This window comes from Miniopterus natalensis, chromosome 7, assembly GCF_054644295.1.
Source record: "Miniopterus natalensis isolate mMinNat1 chromosome 7, mMinNat1.hap1, whole genome shotgun sequence".
Classification (NCBI taxonomy): Eukaryota; Metazoa; Chordata; class Mammalia; order Chiroptera; family Miniopteridae; genus Miniopterus; species Miniopterus natalensis.
The window spans coordinates 10973427-10996131 of NC_142087.1; the positions used below are offsets into that span (position 1 = coordinate 10973427).

At 50.6% G+C, this 22705-nt stretch overlaps 1 protein-coding gene across 3 annotated transcripts in view; it reads left to right on the forward strand.

Moving 5' to 3' along the window:
• Positions 1–22705, forward strand: part of MTCL2 (microtubule crosslinking factor 2) — an 81920-nt gene that overhangs the window by 2741 nt on the left and 56474 nt on the right. For all 3 annotated transcript variants that reach the window (XM_087818750.1, XM_016219338.2, XM_016219340.2), the window contains exon 2: positions 16802–17026. In XM_087818750.1, coding sequence (XP_087674876.1) covers positions 16802–17026 — 225 coding nt within the window. The remainder of the gene's footprint in view (positions 1–16801; positions 17027–22705) is intronic.

Here is a 22705-nt window from a genome sequence, read left to right on the forward strand (position 1 = left end):
GGGGCAGAATAAATCTCCCTCCCCATCTGAAGCAGTCTGAGCTCTTTCTCCTGGCCCCTCATTCATTCATTCACCAACTATTTAGTTAGTATCTAGGCTGGATAGAAGAAGGAGTTCAGATGAGAGAGACAAGCAGGGCCAGAGTGTGCGGTTCTCCCTGTGTGCACTTCTCCAGGGCTTTGTATAACCCAGCTGCTGACCTCACAGAGGTGGGGTGAAAAACTAGAGACTGGATGTGGACCGTAAGTGTAGGCACTAATACAGGAGGTGTTGGTGTGTTCATACTATAGATGGTAAACCATGGCCAGAGTGGGGGAGGACTTGCTTCAGGTCGCAGAGCCAGTACTCCAGGCAGCATTATACTCTTGACATGTTTCCTGCCCCTCTGGGCCACTTTGCTTCTAAGATGCAGGAACTGGTTACCAGGAGGACTCCAGATCCCCAGCGTGTCCTCTGCAGGCCCCACACTCCCTGGCTTGAGTCCTGCAGAGTCTGGTGGGGCCTTGCTCAGGCTCATCTTCCCGCTGGGAGGGGGGGACACTGGGAATTGTCAACTGGGGAAGGCCTCTCGGGTGATGGCAGATCTCCTGTCACATGAGGCCTGCTCTGGGGCCCAAATGGGACAAGTGTAAATGGGCAGCTCTCTCCCAATGAGATGGTAGAAGGAGCTGCTACAGAGAAAGGAGTAAGTTTGCTATTACTTGAGTTATCCAGAGAAGATGGATGACCCCGCATTTTTGGATAAAGACATACGGTTTGTGGAAAGCAGCTTGTAAACTGTACAAAATGTTGGTGGTTGTGATTACTCAAGGAGGATTCAGGAGATTTATGTGGTGGCTACAGTTATGAACTACCTGACCTCAGGGTCCCTTCCAGCCAAGGAAGTCTGAAGGTGATTTACTTTTGAAGTTCTAGGATTCTTTTTCTTAAAAAAATGTATATTTTAAAATAATGTTTTCATTGATTTTTTAGATAGAAGAAGGGAGAGGGAGAAAGAGATAGAAACATTAATGATGAGAGAAACATCGATGGGCTACCTCCTACATGCCCCCTACTGGGGATCGAGCCTGCAACCTAGGCATGTGCCCTGACTGGGAACCGAACCAGTGATCTCTTGGTGCATGGGACTATGCTCAATCCACTGAGACACACTGGCTGGGCTGAGGGTCTAGGATTCTGAGATACAGCTTTAGCTGCAGAGCAGACACATTGAACTTCAAAGCCCTGGCGGTCAGATCTTCCAGGTCTCCATCACCACTGTTACCTACCATGTGGTGAGGACATGCTGGGAACCCACCGGGTGTGGGGGGAAGAAACTGAAAGTTGGAACCTGAAGACCTGGCTTTGAGACCTAACTCTGCCATTTACAGTGTGGCCATGGGTAAGTCACTTGGCCTCTCTGAGCTACTTTTTGCCTTCTTCTATATGATTAAGATTGTGGAACCTGCCTGGGCAACTGCATAGGATTGTTATCAGGAATAAGGGAGGTATGAACAGATAAGAAAACATTTTGCAAGCAGTGAAATCCTACATCCCTTGGGAAATTGTTAATATTGTTAACCAGTGAGCAGACAGGATGTCTGGGTTTTCATTCTTGGGGGAGCTGGGCGAAGCCTGGAAGGTGGGTCCCCTAAGCTGTAGGATGTTAATAAATTGGGAGCTTCTCCAGGAAGGACAAAAAGGTATGATTACATTCCATGCTGTGTGGGCTCCGTGAAGCCAAGCCTCCCTATCTCCTTGGAGGAATTTTGAATGTTTGAAGTGCAGCCAATCTAGATGTCAGCCCAGAAGGGCCCAGAGGAAGCAGCTAATCCACCTTCAGTTCCCATTGTATAGTTGGGTAAATGGAGGCTCCAGGTCACACAGTCAGGATTACAAACCTGACTGATCTAACTCTGGATCCTGTTCTTTCTGCAGGATGACTGAACAGAGAGCTTTTGGTTGCTAACAGTGTCTAGTCTGGGATATGGGTTGGTGAGAAGAATCCTGTTGTGTGCTAGGCTCTAGGCTAAGACTGGTTGGGAGTAAGTAGAGAGTAACATGTTGGGGCTGGAGGGGCGGGGGTGGAGCCTGCAGGTGGGGGTGGGGGGCGTGTGTGTATGCTTGTATGTGAATAGGCACCTGTACCAGTGCAAACTTGGGACCGGGGATCTGAGATCCTGGAGGGAGTGATGAGGGTTTGGATCCAGCCTTAAGGGTTTGATAATGGTTAGGCTGAATGAAGCCCAGCGTTCTGGAATGTTAGAGCCGGCCTGGGGACCCCCCAGACCACTGATCCCTAGACTTTTATGGCTCTTGTCTCACAAATGCTATCAACTATTGATCACTTCTGATGTACCAGGCTCTGGGTTAAGTAAGCTCTTTACTCCTCATAGCAATCCTGTGTGGAGGGTTCTGATATCTGACCCATTGGCTAGATGAGGAAACCGAGAGGCTATGTAACATGGCCAAGGTCACACAGCTGATATACTTGGGAACCTCACTAGAGGACCCTACAGAGCTCCCCTTCCCCTGTCGCTCTTTCATTCTCTCCCATGCAGGAGGCAGCCTGAGTTTCACAGAGCCGGGGTCTTGCCTGGCTTTGTCATTTGCAAGCTGTGACACTGGGTGAGATACTCAGCCTTTCTGAGCCTCTATTTCTTCTTCTGTAAAATGGGGGCTAAGCATGCCTGCCTTAGGGTTGTGAGCACCCTTTTCAGTGTGATGATATAGATCAAGTGCACAGTAAATGTCAGTGCCTGTTCCAGTCCTTGCCTTTTCCTCATCTGCTTCTCCAGACATTCACATTCATTCATTCATTCATTCATTCATTCATTCATTCGACACATGTTTTCTGAGTGCCTCCTGGCTACCAGGCCAGCAAGTTGTGAAGCTCTTAGCCCCTGGGAGCTACAGGGGGAGGGCTCCAGTCTGTTTTTCACTGGATGGGGGGAGGGGTGGTCATCATGGTCAGTAAAGCTGCTGGCTGCTCCCTACTCTGAGTTCTGGCCCTCCCTGTGGCAGCTGAGAGCTGGCCTAGAAGAAGCTGCTTTGAGACCTGGGTCTTTAAGAATCCTCAGCAATTTGCCTGACATGGCCTGGAGGGGGTGTATGTAGCTCCAGCAAGATGGAAAATGAGATGGAAAATGTGAAGTGGTTGCTGCTGTGGCCTGGGGGGACCACGTCTCCCAGGGCTCCCAGCATTCCTCGCAGAGGGGCTGGGCCTGAATCCCTGGGCACACTCTCTCTTGCATACACAAACACACACATTCACAGCTTATGCCCAGAGATCCAGTGACATGCTTATGTTGCATGCTTCCAGAAGCACAGCTCCAGACATATCAGAGAGGAGATATGTTCAAAGAAGTACACAAACCCAGGCAGATACACAACCTCCTGTCTCATCACACACACATTACCAAACAGACACAACAGAAGAAAAAAAAAAGAGAAAAAAAAACCAGACACAACAGAGACACACCATCTAGGAAAACCCGCTCAGAAACACACCCTCACACAAAACTTACACCCCAGACATGCTTGGCCGTGTCCCAGAGATGGACGCACAGCCTGGAGACACCCTCAGACAAATCGGAAGTACACATATGTATGCAGGCGCGCACACAAACCCACGCAGACTCATTACATACAGGCGCCAGCATCCACAGAAATCCACAGATCTGCCCCTTCCAGGCTGGCACAGACTCAAGCTCACAGCCCAGTTACCTCCACTGCCTCTTCCACAAAGAGAGCAGCAGACACTCTTTCAGAACACCCAGGGCTCACAGGCATGTAGCCACATACACACGAGGGACATGAGCACAGAGCACTCAGATGTCAGGCTTGTAGCATTTGCTAACGGGAGCCAGAGACCCACAAACCCAGGTGCCCAGACACACACACACACACACACACACACACACACACACACACAGAGGCTGTGACATTTCACCCACACAGAAACACAGGAAATCCTGGTCCGTGTCTCCCTGGAGCTAATGTGTACAAACTACTGTTTTCAGCTCCTCCATAAGGCTTCTGGGAACAGGAGTGTGGTGGGAGCTTGATTTTGTAACCTCCTGGGTCTGAAGGCCCTGGAACCAGGCTGGGTGGTAGGTGGATGGGGGCTGGCAGATCACCAAGTCAGGAAAAGCTGCACCAAAGGCCCTCAGGTCCGTGCTACCCAGCACTTGGGCCTGGGCCCAGTGGGCTGAGTGGAATGGAGCAGTCCTTAGGCCTGCCCACAGGAGAAACATTGCCCAGGGGCAACTCCTTTCTGATTTCCTCAGGATTTCCTGCTTACCTTCATCTCCCTCCTCCTCTCCCTCACTCTTTGCTGGGGGCTATGGAGAGCCATGTCACTCCATCCCTAAAACATGCCTGGTTCTGCCTGGGAACCAATGAAGAAGGCCAGGATAGAGGAATTAGAGGAGATGTGGGCACTCAGGAGTAGCCTGGAAGACTTCCTGGAAGAGGAGATGTTATAGCAGAAGAGTTAGCCTTGAGTGGCTGTCTCTGTCCAGCGGCTGGTACAGTGCCTGACACATCATAGGGACTCAATATTTGTTGTGTGATTGAATGAAAGCCAGTGATCCGGGTTTGCAAGTGAGCTGTAGGCAGGCTGCAGGCTTAAAACAGAAAATATGAGGGTGGGGGCGGTGGTGAGGGAGAGGCTAGAAAGGGGAGTTGGGCCTGCTTGGGAAGGACATTGAATGCCGAGCTGAGCTGAGGCACTGTGAACACCTTGCCGGGAGGGGGCCATATTGATCTATGGCAAGGCTAGGAGCTGCCCCTTTTCCATGTGTCTGTAGTACTAAGCACAGGCTTAGGGGCCCGGGGTGGGAGGGAAGGAAGGCTGTGTGGTCTCACGGACAAATTCCACCTTTGTGTCAGGTCTGGGGCGAAACCTTGCTTTGTCACTTATTCCCTATGCATGATCTCATGTGCAAGTCCTCTTATCAAGCTTCAGTCTTCCTATGTGTAAAATGTAAATTTAGTCCTTTCTTATAGGGCACTCGGGAGAATTAGTGTTCAGGTAAATGGCACTTCCAGCACTGTCCTGGGCACAGAGGAGGGGAGGGAGCGCCCTGGGGCAGAAGGAGTTCCCCAGGGTTCCAGGCAGGGGCTGGACCAGCAGCCAAGGTTATTACTAAGGTCATTCCCTGGTGCCCCAAAGGAATGACTTCATCTGTGGTCACATTCTCTGCCCTCTGGTGCCAAAAGGAACTTGGAGCTAGGGTTGGGGAAGAGCCAGAGACACTGGGATGTTCTGGACCAGGCTGACCCTAGCCTTCACTGGAGACCCACAGGTCTTCATTCTTAGCAGATAGTGCTGGTCTTTCTGAGAAGTGGCTGTGAGTCAGAGAAAGTGGGAGCAGCAGGCCAGCCCCTTCTCTTGTGTCCAGGTAGGTTAAGAGCACTGTGGTTTAGAGCCAGGCTGACTTGGGCTTGAATCCTGGCTCTGTCTTTTCCTCTATGAGCTCCCTTTTATGACCCTCAGTCTCCTCTATAAAGTGGAGATGCTGGTAGTACTTACCCTGCAGTGTTGCTGCAGAGATTAAATCAGAAAACGCTTGTATGTAAGGATTAGCTGGAGCATCTCATAGTAAGGACTCAACAGCTATCTGCCCTCATCACTCATTAGCCGGCTTGGGTTTGACTGCTCTGGATCCTTGATGGCAATGTTGTGCCTGGCTCTGGGTTGTAGGCCTTGGCATAGAGCAGGGGCCTGGGAGGTATGTGTGGAGCTGAATAGCCAACTACATCTCTCCCTCATGTCCCCCCTTTTGTTCCTACCCCAGTCTTCTCTGAATAGCCGAAGCTAACAGCACAGACTCTGTAACCTGGAATATTCCTTTGCTAATGGAGGGTTGCCTTGGAGGTCCCTTGTTCTAAGACCGAGGTGAATAATCTCCCATTTCCTGGGCCACAGAGAGAAGCTCAGCTCCAATGGAAAACCAGTTTGGGGTCCCACAGTCAGGCTGGACCAACTAAACATCTTTCCCCTGCTTTTGCCCCAGATCCACTGGGGATCTTCTGGGTCAGCTGCATCAGCCTTTCCCCTCCGAACCTCTCCTTGGCCCCGCCCAAGTGCCTGAGATGCCTGTGTGGTCCTGCCTCCCTCAGCCTCACTCCTGCTCCACCCAAGCTCCCAGAGCGCCACGCACCCCAGGCCTCTGTTCCTGCGCTGTTCCCACTAGAGGGGCCCTGGCCCTTGGTAGGTCCCCTTACCCTTCTCTTGATTTCCTCCTCCAAATTCATGCATTCAGCTCCAGGCCAGGCTCCTGTGTTAGACACCTGGGAGTTTCCTCAGGGCATTTACCTCAACTGTAATTAGGTTATTAATTGGGTAATTACAGGTTTCATGACAGCTCCTCCCCCCATGTGTTCTGCACTGGGGCAGAGACCTTAAGGGCCAGACTTAGCCCCTTCCTTTTACATGTATATCAGCTGAGGCTCAGAGAGGTCAAGGGGATTGCCCAAGGTCACATAGCTGGCAAGAGGCAGAAGGACTGGGGTTTCACAGCGCTCTTTCCAGTTTGCCAGGGAGGGGGAATGGTAGGAGCAAAGGCTCAGGGCTGTGAAGTGATAGGATGTACTGACTCCTCAGGCTGTGTGGCCTAGGACCACTGCCTTGGTCCTCCAGCCTCTTTTCCTCCCCAAAGACCTCTGTGCCCAGTTCTCTCCCTGCTCAGAGATTTGGCTGCAGCCCAGAGTCCATTTAGGGGATGTTTTAAAAACATCCAGATCCAAATGCTGCCTTCCTTCCTGTCCACACAGAAAGGACAGAAGGGACCCGGGCAGGCACCCCCACTGTCATGTCATGCCCCCCCTTCCCGTTAGCATGGGTTGCATATGTCTCCCTGTCTGGTGAATCCTGGAATAGGGCACCAACAAGCCAGGCCTGACCTTGGTGTGCACCACTTGTGGGGCCTCTCTCTCCCCGGCACATGCTCACGCACGCACGCATGCACCTGAACCCATGTAAGTGCTCACACATGATTGCACACACAGCTTCCCACCAGAAGGAGTGTCTGCAGTGTCAATCACAGAGCTGTGCTAGATTTGTGGTGGGCTCTCTCCTGATTGGCTGTGGAGCCTTTGTCTTCCTGAGCCTCCATTTACTTATCTGCAAAATGGATGTAAAATAATAGCACCCCCTCAAAAGGACTATTGTTGAGCACAAGATAATAGACCTCCATTCAGAGCTCAGCCTGTTTTCTGGCACATGGTAAATCCTTGCAAATATTAGCTATAATTATTGTCACTGTTGTCCCATCATAGAGACTATGTAGTCTAGTTTATCAGGGCTTGAACTGGACTCAAATCCTGGTTATTCCACTTATTGTGTGACCTTGGGCAATGTAGTTGACCTTCCTGACCTTGGTTCCTCATCAGTCAGTTGGAGCTGGCTGGGATATGAGATAACGTGTGTTGCCTTCTATAGGGTGGCAGAGGGGGAGCGCTCAGGGAACAACTTACTTGTTACTTATTGATGTTGGAGGCACAAGCCTAGGACCCTTGTCTTCCCTTGTGACACTCTGGGTCACAGGGAACAGGCAGCTTCCATGCCAGCTGGTGTAGGGGCATTGTGTGGAACAGCAGTGCCTGGCTGGGCTTCTTCGCCCTCCTTTAGGACCTTTGACCCTGACTCCTCCAAAACTAGAGCCCAGCTTCCACCCAAGGAGGCTAAGCTGGATTGAGCTCTGGGCTGGGAGACAGGAGCCCAGAGCCCCTTCCTGCTCAACTCTGGACCCTCTGGGGGACTATGAGATTGTCCCAGTCCCTCTCTAGGCCTCGGTGTCTCTGTCTGTGAAAGGATGAAGTCTTTGGGTTCCCCTGGTTCTACTGCTATGTCCAAAGTCGTTGCTTTTGAGCTGGGAGGAAGTGAAGCTTTGTAGAGCCTTCTGCCCTCCTTGGGGTCCAAGTGTGATGATCTCATCTGGAGCCTTGACAGACCCTGGGGGATGGGCAGAAGGGACAGCAGATGGCTGCCCTGGCCTCTCAGGGGGCTGGCATGCCGCCTCTGAGGCCACTGCTGGCCCACCCTGCAGGTCAGCCCTTCCGGGCTCGGCTGAGTAGCCCTTGCCAGAGCCAGGGTGGCAGATGGGCAGGCAGCCTGGGCTTTGGCCTGAGGGAGGTACTGTGGTGGCCAGAGCAGTGTGGGAGAAGGCGGGCCAGGCAGAGGCTCCTGTTCCTCCATGGAGTGCCACAGAGCAAAGGTTGTGGATCCCACAGTTCAGCTCTGTCATTCTTCCTGGGTCTGCTTGCCCATCAGCCAGTCAGGCCCCTAGGACCTAGGGAGGATGCATTGGGTAAGGTTTGGAATCTGGCAGGGATGCAACCTGGGAATTGGTGGGCTGTGGGACTTGAGGCCCACCACTGTGGTCCAAAGCCTCCATGGGTATTAGCTTTACAGATTCAGATAATTAAATTTAGACACAACAGCGCTGGCCAGAACTGGTGTTCTGGAGGGAAGTGGAACGGACGGTAATTTTCCCCTCCTGGGACCCGTTATTCATTCAGAAGCTATTTCTTGAGCTGGTCCTTTGTGTGCCAGGCACTGTGCTAATCTCTGCCCTCCTGAAGCTTACACCGTACAAGCAAACAGACCAATAAGTAAAATAATTAGTATCACAAATAAGCCTGTGATACAGTTTATGAAAGAAACACAGGTTTGAGATGGACCCAGTAAGCCTAGAGAGGTCTGGAAGGCTTCTCTGAGGGGGTAGTATGGAGGGGGAGCAGGTAGTGTAGAGGTGCAGGGCAGGGAACAGCAGGAGCAGAGGCTCAGAGGTGGGACAGGCTGCTGGGAGAAGCCCCGAGTGGCTGGAATGTAGCCAACAAGAGGAGGAGTGGGGGGAGATGAAGATGGAGAGGTGGGCAGAGGTCAGGCTTTTGTTGGCTTTTAGGTCAGGTAATTTGCATATAGTAAAATGAGTTTTGACAGATGCATACAGTTCTGTAACCACCACCACAATCAAGATATAGAACAGTTCCATTGTCCCCTAAAATCCTCCTGTACTACCCCTTGTAGTCAGTTCCTCCCTCCTTCCCCAGTCTGACAACCACTGATCTGCTTTCTGTCTCCACAGCTAGGCCTTTTCCAGAATGTCATATGAATGTAATCATACTGTATGCAGCCTCCTGAACCTGACTTCCTTCACTTTGCATAATGAATTTGAGCTTTGTCCACGTTGTTGTGGTATCAGCAGTTCACTCTTTTTTATTGCTGAGTAGTATTCCATTATGTGGATGTACCAGGGTTTATCCATTCACCAGTTGAGGGATATATGGGCTGTTTCCAGATTCTGGTGATTATTGAAGGGTTTTAAACAGGAGAGTAATATGGTTGAAAAAGAAAATCCCTTCATGTATTGTGTGGAGAACAAATTACTGGGGAGAAAACTGGCTGTCACGAGGATTAAATCCAATGTCTCCATGATGAATCTGGCCTACCATAGATACTCATTAGTTGTTCATACATAAGACCTGTGCCCTGGGGGCAGCTGGGGAGGCTTCTTGGTGGAGGTGGCATTTGGGGTGGAGGGATAAAGAGGTGGGAGACAGACACAGAGTGGAAGGAGGCCTAGGCAGTGCAGTGTCCCCATGGGAGTTGCATAGGCTGAAATGACTGCTCCCCCCTCCTGACCCAGCCTTGTATACCAGGGTTTCTAGAATGTGGTTTACAGGGCCCATATTAGAGTTCCCTGGGGTGCTTGGTGAACAGGCACTTCTCATCATCCTACCCTAGCCCTATGGGGGCTGACTCTAGGGTAGGAGATAGCAGGGGAACTCCTTGGTGGCTGGTAAGAGTTGACCTCCCTCTGCCTTCAGTAACCTCCTGGTCCCTCAGGGCCAACTAGGAGCTGTTGCTGGGGTTCAAACCACCCATTGCCACTAGCTATCTTTCTGTAGAGGGACCCCCTGTTTAGTCACTTTCATCTCCAGGTGACCTTCTCACCTTCCACTCCTGCAGACCAATTCCATCAGACCTGTGCATCTGGGGTCACTTACAAGTGTTCCAGTGGGCCCCAGATCTAAATGTCCCCTTCTGTCCTCATTGTACAAGGATTAATCATCTTATACTGATGTAGGTTTCCCACAGAAAGTATCCTTTCATGGAACATTGAAAATGTGGCTTGAAAGTGGAGCTCTGCTTCTCCAGCTTTATTCCCTGATGGTGGAGAGCCAGGGTCTGGGGTGGGGACCCAGAGCTTGCACATGAGGCGGCTCTGGAGAGAACAGAGGATCCATCATATTTTGTGCCTTAAGCTCTCTGTTGAGCATAACCTCAGAACAATGTTTTAAAATACATAAAATATAAAGGAAACCAAATACAGTTATCAGTATATTTTTAAATTATGCTACAGTAATATGTGTGTTTATTAACTCATAAGGTGTGGTGACAGGTCTACTTACTACTGTAATTTTAAAGCCCTGATGAGTGTAAACAATATTTTGTTATTTCTGCAACAACTGTTACGTGAAAGGAAATATCTGTGGTTTATTTTGGTGACAAAGTCACAGGTACTGCTAATATAACTGTGGCTTGTCCAGAATAGGACATGGTAATTTTTAGCTAGAGATTAGTGAAAATAAAGATGTGATTTTTTTTTTTTTCATTCCCATCCAAATTCATGGACTTCCTGAATTCTGGTGAAAACGAAAGAGCCTGAAGTTCACAGCCTGAGTCCTGCTTGGAGGCCCCTCTGCGTGACCTTGGGCACAGCCCACCCTCCCTGTGTTTCTCCCAGTTCCTTATCTCTAGAACAGGGATGGTGACTCTGGGCCTGCCTATCCATGGGGTTTCTGTGAGGACCCATGAGATGATTCAGATGGAATGTCTCTATAAACTGTGAAGCCCTGTGCAAGCTCTTGCTATTATTAGCAGTAGTGTGAGCTCATGTTTGGCCCTTCAGCCCAGCATGTATCTAGAGACTCTTCCTGGCCAATTCCCCCAGGATACTTGGGAACCAATCCATTGCAGGGAGCAGGTCTGCCTCTGAGAGGCTGCTTCCTGTAGGTTGACTTCATGGATCATCCAGGGTGGGGGTAGGGAGCGGGGTATTGTGAGGATAGACAGAGATGTACTTTGTAGACATGGAGTGGGTGGGTGAGCAGGAGGTTCCCTGGGTAGACAGACCCTGCCCCTCCTCCTGGGGTGGCATGGGAGTCTGAGTCCAGTCCTGGAGCTGCCCAGGCTCTCCCTGACTCTTCACAGCGGTGAGGCTGGGATCAGGAGGGCCTCCCACCCTGGCTGTGCAGAGAAACTGGGCAGGGCAGAAGCCATACTCATCTTTCATTCATTCATCCACTCAGAGACCATGATGCTTGCCTGTTCTATACCACATGCTGAGTAATGCTGGGGACCAGACACGAGTCAGACCTCGCACCTGCCCTTCCCCCAGCTCTTGGGGAAAGATAGACTTGAAAACAGGCAAATGCAACTTAAAGTTGTTAGCACAAGAGACGAATGGAGTTCAGAGTGTGGGGGTTGAATCAGATTGGGGGAGAAGGGAATGTTCTGGAAGGTTGAAATTTTTAGGAGTTAGCCTGGCAAAGGCCATTCTAGCAGAGGGAACAGCCCGAGCAAACCTGGGTGTAGAAACAATTAAGATGCACTAGCCTAAGGTCACAGGGCCTGTTTGGATTCCAGCTCCACCACTCCCTTGCTTGAGCAGCTCTGGGGAACTTGGAACCTCAGTTTCCTCATCTGCAAAACAGGAGGATTTTCAGTACCTACTTCACAGCATTGGTAAGAGGATTGTGCTTGGGCTGCTTGGTAGTTAGTGAGCTTCCCGATAGGTGGTAGCTATTTTTATTATTTTTTATTTAGATTTTATTTTTCAATTCCAGTTGACACTTAATATTATTTTATATTAGTTTCAGGTGTATAGCATAGAGGTGAGACAATTGTATAACTTATGAAGTGATCCTACCGATAATTCAAGGGACCCACCTGGCTATTACAGTATTAGTGACTATATTCCCTAGGCTGTATTGTACATCCCAGTGACATTTTTGTAACTACTAATTTGTACTTCTAAATCCCTTCACCTGGCAACCATCACTCTGTTCTCTGCATTTGAGCCCGTTTCTGTTTTGTTTGTTCATTTATTTTATTCTTTAGAGTCCACATATAAGTGAAATCACAGGGTATCTGTCTTTGTCTGATTTATTTCACTCAGCATAATAGCTGATAGCTTATTTTTAATCGTGGCATGTCTGGATGGGGGGGGGGGGGGCAGAGGATGCAAGGGCAGGAGCAAGCCAGGAGCGGGGAGGAGACCAGGGGCAGCTTGGGTTGCATGGTAAAGGTCTTGGACCTAATGCAGGAGCCAGTGGGAACTAGTACAAGATACAGAAAGCCATCTGCCTGTTTTCAAACTTTCTCCAATAAATAGGTATCACATCTGTACTTAGAGCAAATCAAGCATTTTCTATACAGGGAAAGGCTGACAGCCTGGCATCAGTGTGGGTGCCCCATTCCTCCCCCTCTCCCTCCCCCACTCCACTCCCTATTCTCAGTCCAGGTTAAAAGAGAGGTCAACTGAAAGGAATGGCCAGAGGGGATGGGTGTGGAGGACTGGCAGCCGGGCTTGGTCTGGGCAATTTTCCCTTGCTTCTGTAGGCTGGCGTTTCTGATGGGAGATGATTAGGGGCCTCTAGGCTCTGAGGTGGGCACTGCTGGGCAGAGTGGCCTTTTCCTGTCTGTGGTGTGGGGAGAGGTTTGGGGTTTCCCCACTGATGTTGGGGGGATTCCAATAACCTAGTTGAGTAACCACTAGGCCTGGCCCCCTCCCTCCCCTCTTCCACACAATTAGGGGATGTCCAGGAGCGGGGAGAGGCTTAGCAAGGCCACTGAGCTGTCTTTGAAGGAACTGGAAAGGCTGAGTTCCCACCCCCCCATACCTTGGCTGGATCAGACAGTCACTGGAGAGCTTTCCAGGGATGCGTTGAGACTGTAAGACCCAAGAACCCCAGGATATTTGGAGGCTCAGTGAGGTCTTAGGACCTCTGGAATAAAGCAGGGTCCTGTTCTCCTGGGTCCCCTCCCCTCCCAGCAGCCCTATGTCCCTGCCTCCACCTCGGTCCCCAAAAGCTCAGCTCCTGCCTAAGTCCTGCATTCACCAGCTTCTGCTGCCCACGCCCCAGCAGACTGAGCCTATGCAGGCCACAAGCCAGCCTTTGTGGACTTGTCCTCTCACGTGGGCCGTGCCAGGACAGGCTGACTGCATTCTGCCTGCAGCTGGGACAAGCCCCCAAGAGGCTTGGGCCCCCCTTGGGCCCCATGGAGAGATAAAGCTGGCATGGATGCAGCATCCTGCATTTTTAGAAATTGACTGTGGTGAAGGGCAGGCCCTGGAAAGACAGCTGCTCATATAAGAAAGATCATTCATTCATTCACTTACTCAATAGATGCTTACTGAGACCCTGCTCTGTGTCAGGCCCTGGGCTAGGGACTTGTGCTGAGACACATGACTCTTGCCCTTTTAGGGAAAAAGGCTGAAAGAAAACACCCTGCATTAGAGTCCCTTGGGGGTCCCATCCCTGGAGTGTCAGATACAGTAGGTCTCTGTTGGGGCATCAGAATTTCTGACAAGTGCCCCAGTGATGCTAATGCTGCTGGTCCAACGAGAAATCATGAGCAATTTGTATTTTTTGTATTTTCAAAGCTGTCTCTCTGATTACTGTTTACTTTTATAAATAGAAAAATCAGTTATCTAAAACTTAAAAAAATAAGTATTTCCCCCCCCCCCCAAATGACTCCAGTGCTCTGGATATGGTCGTGGCACCTCCCATGACCTAAATATAATACATTTGTTAATGAAGCCCAGTTTCATGAGCTTATGTAACCTCTGTATGTCCCCTTGGCTCATCCTGAGCTTTGGATCCACGCAGACCCCCACCTCTCTGTCACCAGGTCCTGTCGGAGTGCCAGCAGAGAGAATAAGTGAGATGCTAGTAAATAGCATGGTGAGCACTTGAACACAGGCCCATCTGGAGGCTGGTTTTGCTTGGATTTAGTGGCCTGGCCTGTACTTCCTGAGTGCTGTTTCCTTTATGCTTCTTTAGTCCATCAGCTGAAATGGCATGTGGACCCCTCACTTCCTCATTTCTTTAACTGGTGTGATCATTGACTGTCCCACTTCCTCCTGTTTCCACTTTTAGTTTCTTCCACTTGGCTTGGTGGTGGGGTGGTGAGTCTGTGTGTGTATCGGGGTGGGGGTGGGGGTCCTAGTGAGGTGATAGTCCTATGCATCTGGTGCCACTGAACCCACCCTGAGGAGAGAGGCTGTGGTGGCAAGTGAGGATTAACCCTTCACTTGATAATGGGAATGGGACAGTGTCTGCTGGGGTTTGGAGCAGCAGATACCTGTCCCCTCTGTCTTCTGAGTTCAGAACCATGTGAAAAAGAGTCCCATCAGTCAGACAGATGGATGTTAAAACTTCAGTGAGCTTCCATCCTAAGAACTGTCCAGGAGGATAATGCTTCCTAACCCTGCCCCTTATTATTATTATTTTTATTATCTTTTTAATATATCTTTTATTGATTTTCAGAGAGAGGAAGGGAGAAGGGGAGAGAGAGAGAGAAACATCAATGATGAGAGAGTTGTTGATGACTGGGGGTTGAGCCCGCATGTGCCCTAACTGGGAATCGATCCACAATCTCATGGATCCTAGGTGGATGCTCAAACGCTGAGCCACGCCCAGCTGGGCCTAACCCTGCCCCTTAAATAAATCGACCCTCCCAGGCTCCAGGGCACTGGACAACCCTAGGCCATTCCCTTGTAGGGAGCCACCCATTTTCTTTGGGGAAAGGAAGACTCAGAGGGCTGGTAAACCTAGTTCTCTAGACGGTGGCCCCCTCTCTAGGGCGTGCAGAGTTGTTTTCCTTCTTGAGCCCCCCTGTCCCATCAGCACTGGGTGCTTTCTCTGGCTCCCCAGGGATGCCAGGATTCAGTTTCTCTTTTTAGTGTACAATCTTATTTAATCCATTCAGTCACTAAGGGTAGATATTATTCTATTTGTGACTCAGTTTTCACATTTGTTATGAGACATAATAATTATCTGTTTCTTTCACTAGTTCTCCCTACTCATCCCCTTACACTTGGTTTCACATTGGTATGTCTTTTTGTGGCTCTTTACCTACCTAGACATGTATTCATTCATTCAGTTGGTATTTGTTGGGAGTCTGCAAGCTGTTAGGCCCTGTACTGGCTGTGGGGGATACATCAGGTAGTGAGGATGCCCTCCAGACACTTACAGTGTCTCTGGGAGACAGACTATTAAAAAAAGAATTGCAGATATCCTCATGGTGACAAAGGGGAAGTGAGGCACATCTGGGAGCTGCTGGCAGAGGTGGGCAGGAGCTGCCCTGAAGAAGTGAGGTCACCCATTCACTTAAAACCCAAACCTAGACTCTTTACTCAGCCCTTCAAGGCCCTGCATGGCTGACCCATCTGTTTTTCCAGCTTCAACTTAGCCTTGTAGCTATGCTGGCCTCCTTGCTGTATCTTAACAAATGAACTCTTTACAGCCTCTGGGCCTTTGCACACTCTGTTCCCTCTGCCTTGAGTAATCTCCCCCAGGCCATCTCTTTGCATGGCTGTTACTTTTTGCCTCAGCTCAGATATCCCCTGTTTTAGAGATGGTCTCCCTGACCATGTCCTCTAACATAGTACCATTTAATCACATTACCCAGGTGGTTTGTTTTTTATATTTTACTTTTTTCTCTTTGTAGCTCTTAATATTAGTTTTTGAAATTTTTTATTTACTGGTTTACTGTGTGTCCCCCTAATGATACTGGGGGCTCCGTGTAGATACAGCAGGGGCCACGTTAATCTTGGTTACCACTATTCCTCCCTACCTCTGTGTTTGGCACAGAGCCTGGTACATAGTTGGTGCTCATAAGTGCTTGTTGAATGAGCCTCTCCCCAGTGTATTGCTGCTGTAACAAATTACCATAAACTTAGCAGCTTAAGACAATTCCAGATTATTACTTATAATTCCGGAAGTCAGAAGTCTGAAAATCAAGATGTTGTCAGGGTTGCATTCCTTGTGAAGGCTCTGGGGGAGACACCCCCCTTTTCCAGCTTCTGGAGGCTGCCTGCTTTCCTTTGTTAATGGCCGTTCCTCCATCTTCAAAGTATATCATTCCATCCATCCTCTGCTTCCTTTGTTACACGCCTTCTCCCATTTTGACCCCCTTGCCTCCCTCTTTTTAAAAAAAACAATACCCTTTTTTTAAAAAGAAATCTAACTTATTTTTATTTTTTTATTATTATTTTTTTAATTCTTACCCAAGGACATTTTTTCCATTTCTTTTCAGAGAAAGTGGAAGGGAGAGAGAGAGAAAGAGAGAGAAAGATCAATGTGAGAGAGATACATCTATTGGTTGCCTCCTGCGTGTACCCTGAACCAAGCAGGGACTAAGCCTGCAACTGAGGTATGTGCCCGTAACAGGAATTGAACCCAGGACCCTTCAGTCCACGGGCCAGCGCTCTAACCACTAAACCAAACTGGCTAGGGGTCTTGCCTCCCTCTTATAGTGACCCTTGTGATTCCATTGAGTCACCCAGATAATCCAGGAACATCTCCCAATCTTGAGATCTTTAATTTATCACATTTGCAAGATCCCTTTTGCCATGCAAGGTAATATATTCACAGATTTTGGGAATTGGGACATGGACATCTTTGGAGGGGGGCATTATTCAGCCTACTACACCCAGGCCTCCCGAGGTGCCTAGAACCAAGTTGGGTGTGGCCTGCACTCAGGCACAGGGCTCAGTAATCAGATTGCCCCTTCTCCCTGCAGGACGAGATTGAGGAGCTGCGGGCAGAGATGCTGGAGATGCGGGATGTCTACATGGAGGAGGACGTGTACCAGCTACAGGAGCTGCGCCAGCAGCTGGACCAGGCCAGCAAGACCTGCCGCATCCTGCAGTACCGACTGCGCAAGGCCGAGCGCCGCAGCCTCCGCGCTGCTCAGACGGGCCAGGTAGATGGCGAGCTCATTCGAGGCCTGGAGCAGGACGTCAAGGTAAGCCCAGGGCCTTCCCTAACCCCCATAAGGGGGCCCTTGTGGGGGGGGGGAGGACTACAAGCCTGAGTGGGACCCAGGTCAGCCTGCAGCTCACTCCTTGTGTGTCCTTGGGCAAGTTGTATCACTTCTCTGGGCCTCAACATCCTCATCTGTAAAGTGGGGATCCCTGGTGAACTGACAGGCCATTGACCAGGGATACCCCATAGTGACATATTATGAATCCTCCCAACAGCAGCTACTGCTTGAGTAGCAGCCACACGCCTGGTGCTGGGCTCCGAGTTGTCCTGGCACAGTTCCATGGAGTTTTCTTTTTTTGCACTAATTAATGGAGAGTAGTGAAGGCCTGGAGTTGGATTGGGCTGGTTTAAACCTTGACTCTCATATGTCCTAATTTTGCGATTTTGAGCAAGTTACCTGAGTTTCAATTTCCTCATCTGTAAGATGGATATAATGGCAGTCCCTGCCTCACAGGGTTCTATTAGGGTTAGATGAAATAATGTGGGTAAAAAGTCACTGTAAGCGCCCCTAAATGTTAGCTGTTGTTATTATTCCCGTTCTCCAGATGAGCAAAGTACGACTCAGAGAAAGGAAGTACCTGTCCATGGTCACATGACACTCTGTGTATGGGGCAGAGCTCCCACTCCTCAGCCTCCCACACCTCTGCCTCAGTGAGGAGAGGGAACAGATGGGCTGGAGGCTGGCAGGTGGGGCCTCCAGAAGAGAGGTCCACCCTGCCTGTGTGAGCCCTGGTCAGGGCTGGGGACTTAGAGGGAGGACTCAGCTCCCTGTTCTCAGAACTCAGCCCAGTGTGATCAGAGGGATGTGGGAACTGGGAGAGGGACACCTGGTGCAGCCTGGGGCCCCTGGGGAGTCTTCCTGAAGAGGTGACATCTGAGCCAAGGCCTGAGGGAGAGGGCATGAGTCAGGAGGTGAAGGAGGAGTGCTGGAGAAAGGGGTCCCTGGAAGGGCAGGGGAGGTGAACAGTGAGTGCCAGCTCTGTGCAGGCTTCTGCAGCTCTGCTGTCTTACGTGCACAGTGGGACGATGGTCTGTTGTACGGATGAGGAAGCTGATTGTAGAAAGGTTATGTCTCAGAGTCCAAAGTACACCTCCACCTGAGAGGGCAGCCCCCGGGACAAATGATGGCACAAATATTCAAATGTCAGGCACTGGATCGGGAGCATGTAGGGTGAGGAAGAGCCGGGGAAGCCCAGAGGAAACTGAGTTTAGATCCAAGTAAGTTGGGGATTTCAGTCAGGGACAGAAAGTCAGCCTTAGAGAGATGAAGAAGGCTAGAGGATCTCTGGGGCTGGGAGCAGGCTGGCTCGGTTGTTAGGGGCCTGTATGGGAGGAGCTGAGAGCTCTGAGTGTGTGCGTGTGCGCATGCACGTGCCCCCCTAGTCCTGAGAGGGGGCCTCTGCAGCCTGGGCGTAGGGGAGGGGAGCAGCTCCTTCTGTTGGAATTTGAACTAGCCAATCAGCATCAACCTTGCCCCCATCCCTCCCCCTCCCTCCCAGCCCCTGCAGCTGGAGAGCTGAGCTCATCCGCACAGGCCTGGGCTGGATCCCTATGGCCACCTCACTTCTCCCCGTGTGCTGGAGATGTTTTGAAGGTCCTCAAAATGCTGACTTCCCTGGCATCTCCTGGGAGGGCTGATGGGCCCAGGTGGGGATGGGTCAGGGGCTGACTAGGAGGGTATGTATACCAGGGGACTCTGTGACTTGCTCTGCTAGCTCCTACCTTAGTCCATGCCCCAACTGGCCCCCACCTCTTGGGTCTTGGGGCTTCAGTTTCCCCTTCTGTTAAATGTAGGGCTTAGATCAACAAAATCTTCAGAGCTTTTGCAGCTCCAGTGGGTTTATTGAGCAGGTAGGTTATTGGTGAATGAAACCTCAGGCCTTGGTTCCCCCCTCTTACCCCCACCCCTTCCCTACCTCCCATTCCCTGCCAGGTTCTCTCACTCTCTGCTGGTCCTCACAGCTGACAGGACCCACAGAACCTCAGTGGGAACATTGCCTGATGTGAGGAGGGCAGGGGCAGGGGCCAGAGACCTGTTCTTCTAATTGCTTGCTGTGTGGCTTTGGGTAAGCTCCTTCACATCTCTGAGCCTCAGTTTCTCCATGTGGAAAATGGAGAATAAAACTAGTCCCAGCCCCCTTCCCGGTTTGGCTCAGTGGGTAGAGAATTGGCCCACAGGCTGAAGGGTCCCAGGTTTGATTCTGGGCAAAGGCACGTATCTTGGTTGCAGGCTCAGTCCCCTGCCCTGGTTGGGGTACGTGCGGGAGGCAACCAATAGATGTGTCTCTCTCACATCGATGCTTCTCCCTCTCTCTCTCTCTCTCCCTTCCACTCTGAAAAGCAATGGAAAAAATATCCTCAGGTGAGGATTAAAAAAGAAAAAACAAAAAAATGGTCCCTACTTGTAGACATTTTTGTGAGGATAAGATGAAATAACTCAAGTAAAGAGAATGCTGTGCACAAAGAGTGGCTCTGGATGCTCAGCAAAGGAGCAAATGTTGGTTGTGGCGTTGTTCGGGAGGACTTACAAGGCATGAATGAGTGGCTGGGGCAAGGGTGGGGAAGGAAAGGCCAGAATATCTCAACCTCCCTGGATGGATAAGAATCACCTGGAGGGCTTGTTCACAGTGCAGATTCCCACCCTCAGGGCCTGGGATCCTATGGAGAGTGTCAGGTTCATGAATCCCAGATGTAAATTTCCACCTGGAGGGACTCCTGTGGCAGACCCAAGGCACATGTTTCCTTTCTTAGAAATAGATGTTGCTGGAGAAAAAGTTCTGGCTTTGGGTTTAATTCCTGGGTGACCTGGGCAGGTGCCTCCCTTCTTTGAGCCTCAGTTTACTCATCTGTAAAATGGGTGTGGTTATTCCCACCAACCCAGGGTTCCTCGGGGGGATTCAGTCACACAGAGCTCGATGCTGCCCTGCAGGGGAGTTCCTTAGTGAGAGTTCCCGTCCCCTTCCCTGAGGATTCAGAGTGACCTAGACACCCTGAGGCCCAAGAGCTCAAGGCAGATGGGCCAATCAGTGAGCTAGCCAGCAAGCAGGGCTGCTGTGGCCTGGAGGCTGCTGCTGGCATTTGGCAAGAGCCAGGCCCCAGCGCTGTAAACAGTGACCTCATGACTGAGGGCATTTGTTTACGCTTTGGGGATTTGCCCTGGTTTCTGGAAGCTGCAGCTGCTTCGCCTCCAGTAGTGTCTCAGCCCCCCTACCATAGAAGAAGTTGGGAGGGTTAAGAGATGATCAAATGAGACAGGCAGGTGGGGGCCCTGTGAGCACCTGACAGTGTGAGCCTACTGTTGGGCTTACTGTTGATACTTCTATTGTTGCTATTAATATGTTGTGTCATCCAGCTTTAGGCCAACAGCAGGGTTAGGTTGAGAGCAAGACTCTAGAATCTATTCATCTCATTTCAAATCTCAATTCTGTAGCTTCCTAGCTGTGTGACCTTGGGCAAGTGACCTTTCCTTTCTGAGCCTCAGAGTGGAAATAATAAAGCCCTTCCTGAGGGGATGAAAGGCACATGATATGTGCTCTGGGAGTGACAGCTGATTTTATAATCACCTGTGAAAGCCAAGAGGGCCCAGGACCACTGAGACTCAGAGAGGGGAGGAGACAGGCCCAGGCCACAAGGCTCCTTCCCTTCAGGCCAGCATGCTCTTTGCCCCCATAGGCCACCATTAGGAGCACAAGACTCTGGGATCCGAGATTAAGGGCTCTTTTGTCCACATTGGAGTTCTGTAAGCTGCCTGGAATTGGGCTTTTTAGCATTGCACCCCTCAAGGATGGAGAGCACATGTGGAAGAGGATCTCATGGGAATCCTGTAGAATGCAACTGGGGATTCATGGAAGGAACGAAATCTATAGTCACTCAGGAACCCCAGAGGATCCAGGAATCTACATGGATCATGACTTGTTGGTGAGGAGCCAGTCACCTCCACAGGTTGAGGCCATAGTGGGGACAGAGCAACCCACCAGTTGGAGAGGAGCTGGTCCGGGTAGGAGCATAGTTGAAAAGGAGCCCTGACCCCCAACAGCTCCTCCCTCACCCCAGTCAGGGACACAGTCCTCTCTGGACAGTGGAATGGGGTAGGTGGTTGTGGGGAGCATCCCCAGCCAAGCTAGGGCAGGTGCAGCTCCCATATTTCATTTACTCCTTCATCTTTCTCCATTTTTGCTCGCTTGTTGTAGCCTTGGATTTGTTTGTTCATCCAATAAGCATTTATTAGGCACTTAGTATGTGCCAAATTCTGTGCTACCACTGGGACACAGAGATGTGAAGGAGCCCAGGTGTGGCCTGGGTCCTTGACCTTTGTCCCACCACTCCTGCCCCCAGGGCCTAAGCAGGATGAAAGAAAGAAACAAATGAACAATGAAGTCATGATTAGGACAGGGGTTCCCTGAGTCACCTAATAGCCTAAAACTAGGAACCATAGCCAGGAGCCTGGGGCTGAACATTTCCAGCAAAAACCCTGACATCAAACTTAAAAGGGAGGTTGTAGGGTATAGAGCCTAGTCAGATAAAATCAGTGCACTGAGGTGAAGCAATAATCTTGACAATGCATTAAAAATTGTATTTTTTGAGCCACTAGCCCAAGTACTATGTCGTTTATTTCTCACTATAGCCCTCCCGACTAGGTTAAATCAACCCCCTTTTACTGATAACCAGACTAAGACTTTGAATGGTTAACTTGTCCTGAGTCACACACGGTGAGTGCTGGAATCAGACTAGAATCTAGTTTTCCCACCTGCAAAGTCCTGGCTCTGATAGCGAGGAATTGTTCCTCACTTTGCGGATGAGGAAAGGTTGGTGGCCCAGAGAGGCCTTGGGAGGATCCTCATGGGCCAGCTTCTGGCTGTCTTTGGAGATCTTCAGGGACAGAGAGAGGCAGTAGGCAACAGAGGGAGGGGAAGGCAGCACTGAATTTCCTCTCTGGCTGTTGTTTTTCCTGGCCTGCTTTGCACACTGCCAAGGGGTCTGTGCCGAGCTGGGCCTGAGCCCAGGGAGAGGGCAGAGCCAGGGAGCGCCCTCTTCCCTTCCGGCAGGGAGGAGGTGCCACGGTAACTTCCAAGACTGGCAGGCACAGAGAGCTGGGCTGTCTGCCCCTCTGTTGCTGGCAATGACATCGTACTCCTCACAGAGGCCTGGCCACGCTGGTCCCTCAACCAAGTCCCTGGGGCTCCCCCATCTCGGCCCACAATAGCTTTGTGTGACCCTGAGCAAGTAAGTCACTTGCACGTTAAACTTCAGTTTCCTTGTCAGTAAAATGGGGACAGGATTGGGATGAAGATGAATGAATCTGGCACACAGTAGGTATTCAACCAGTGGTAGTACCTAGCCCACTCAGAGCTAGGTACTCAAAAGGGCCCTCCTCATTCCCAGAGGTCCCCTTTCCTTGCCTTTCACCCCCAGCCAGCAGGGGACAAGACAGAGGGTGTCCTCGAAGAAATGGTTGCTGTTGCTGCAGAGTCCTGGAGCCAGGATTGGAGTTTGCAGCTCTTTTAACTCCTGTCCAAGGGATGACTTGGACACCTGCCCAGGCTTTGTCATTTGGGGCCTGTTCTATATCCCAGACCATTGGAAACAGGCCTTGAGGTTACATTGTGACCTCCAACCAGTCCTGCCCCTTCTGGGCTTCAGTTTCTCGAAGCAGCAGCCA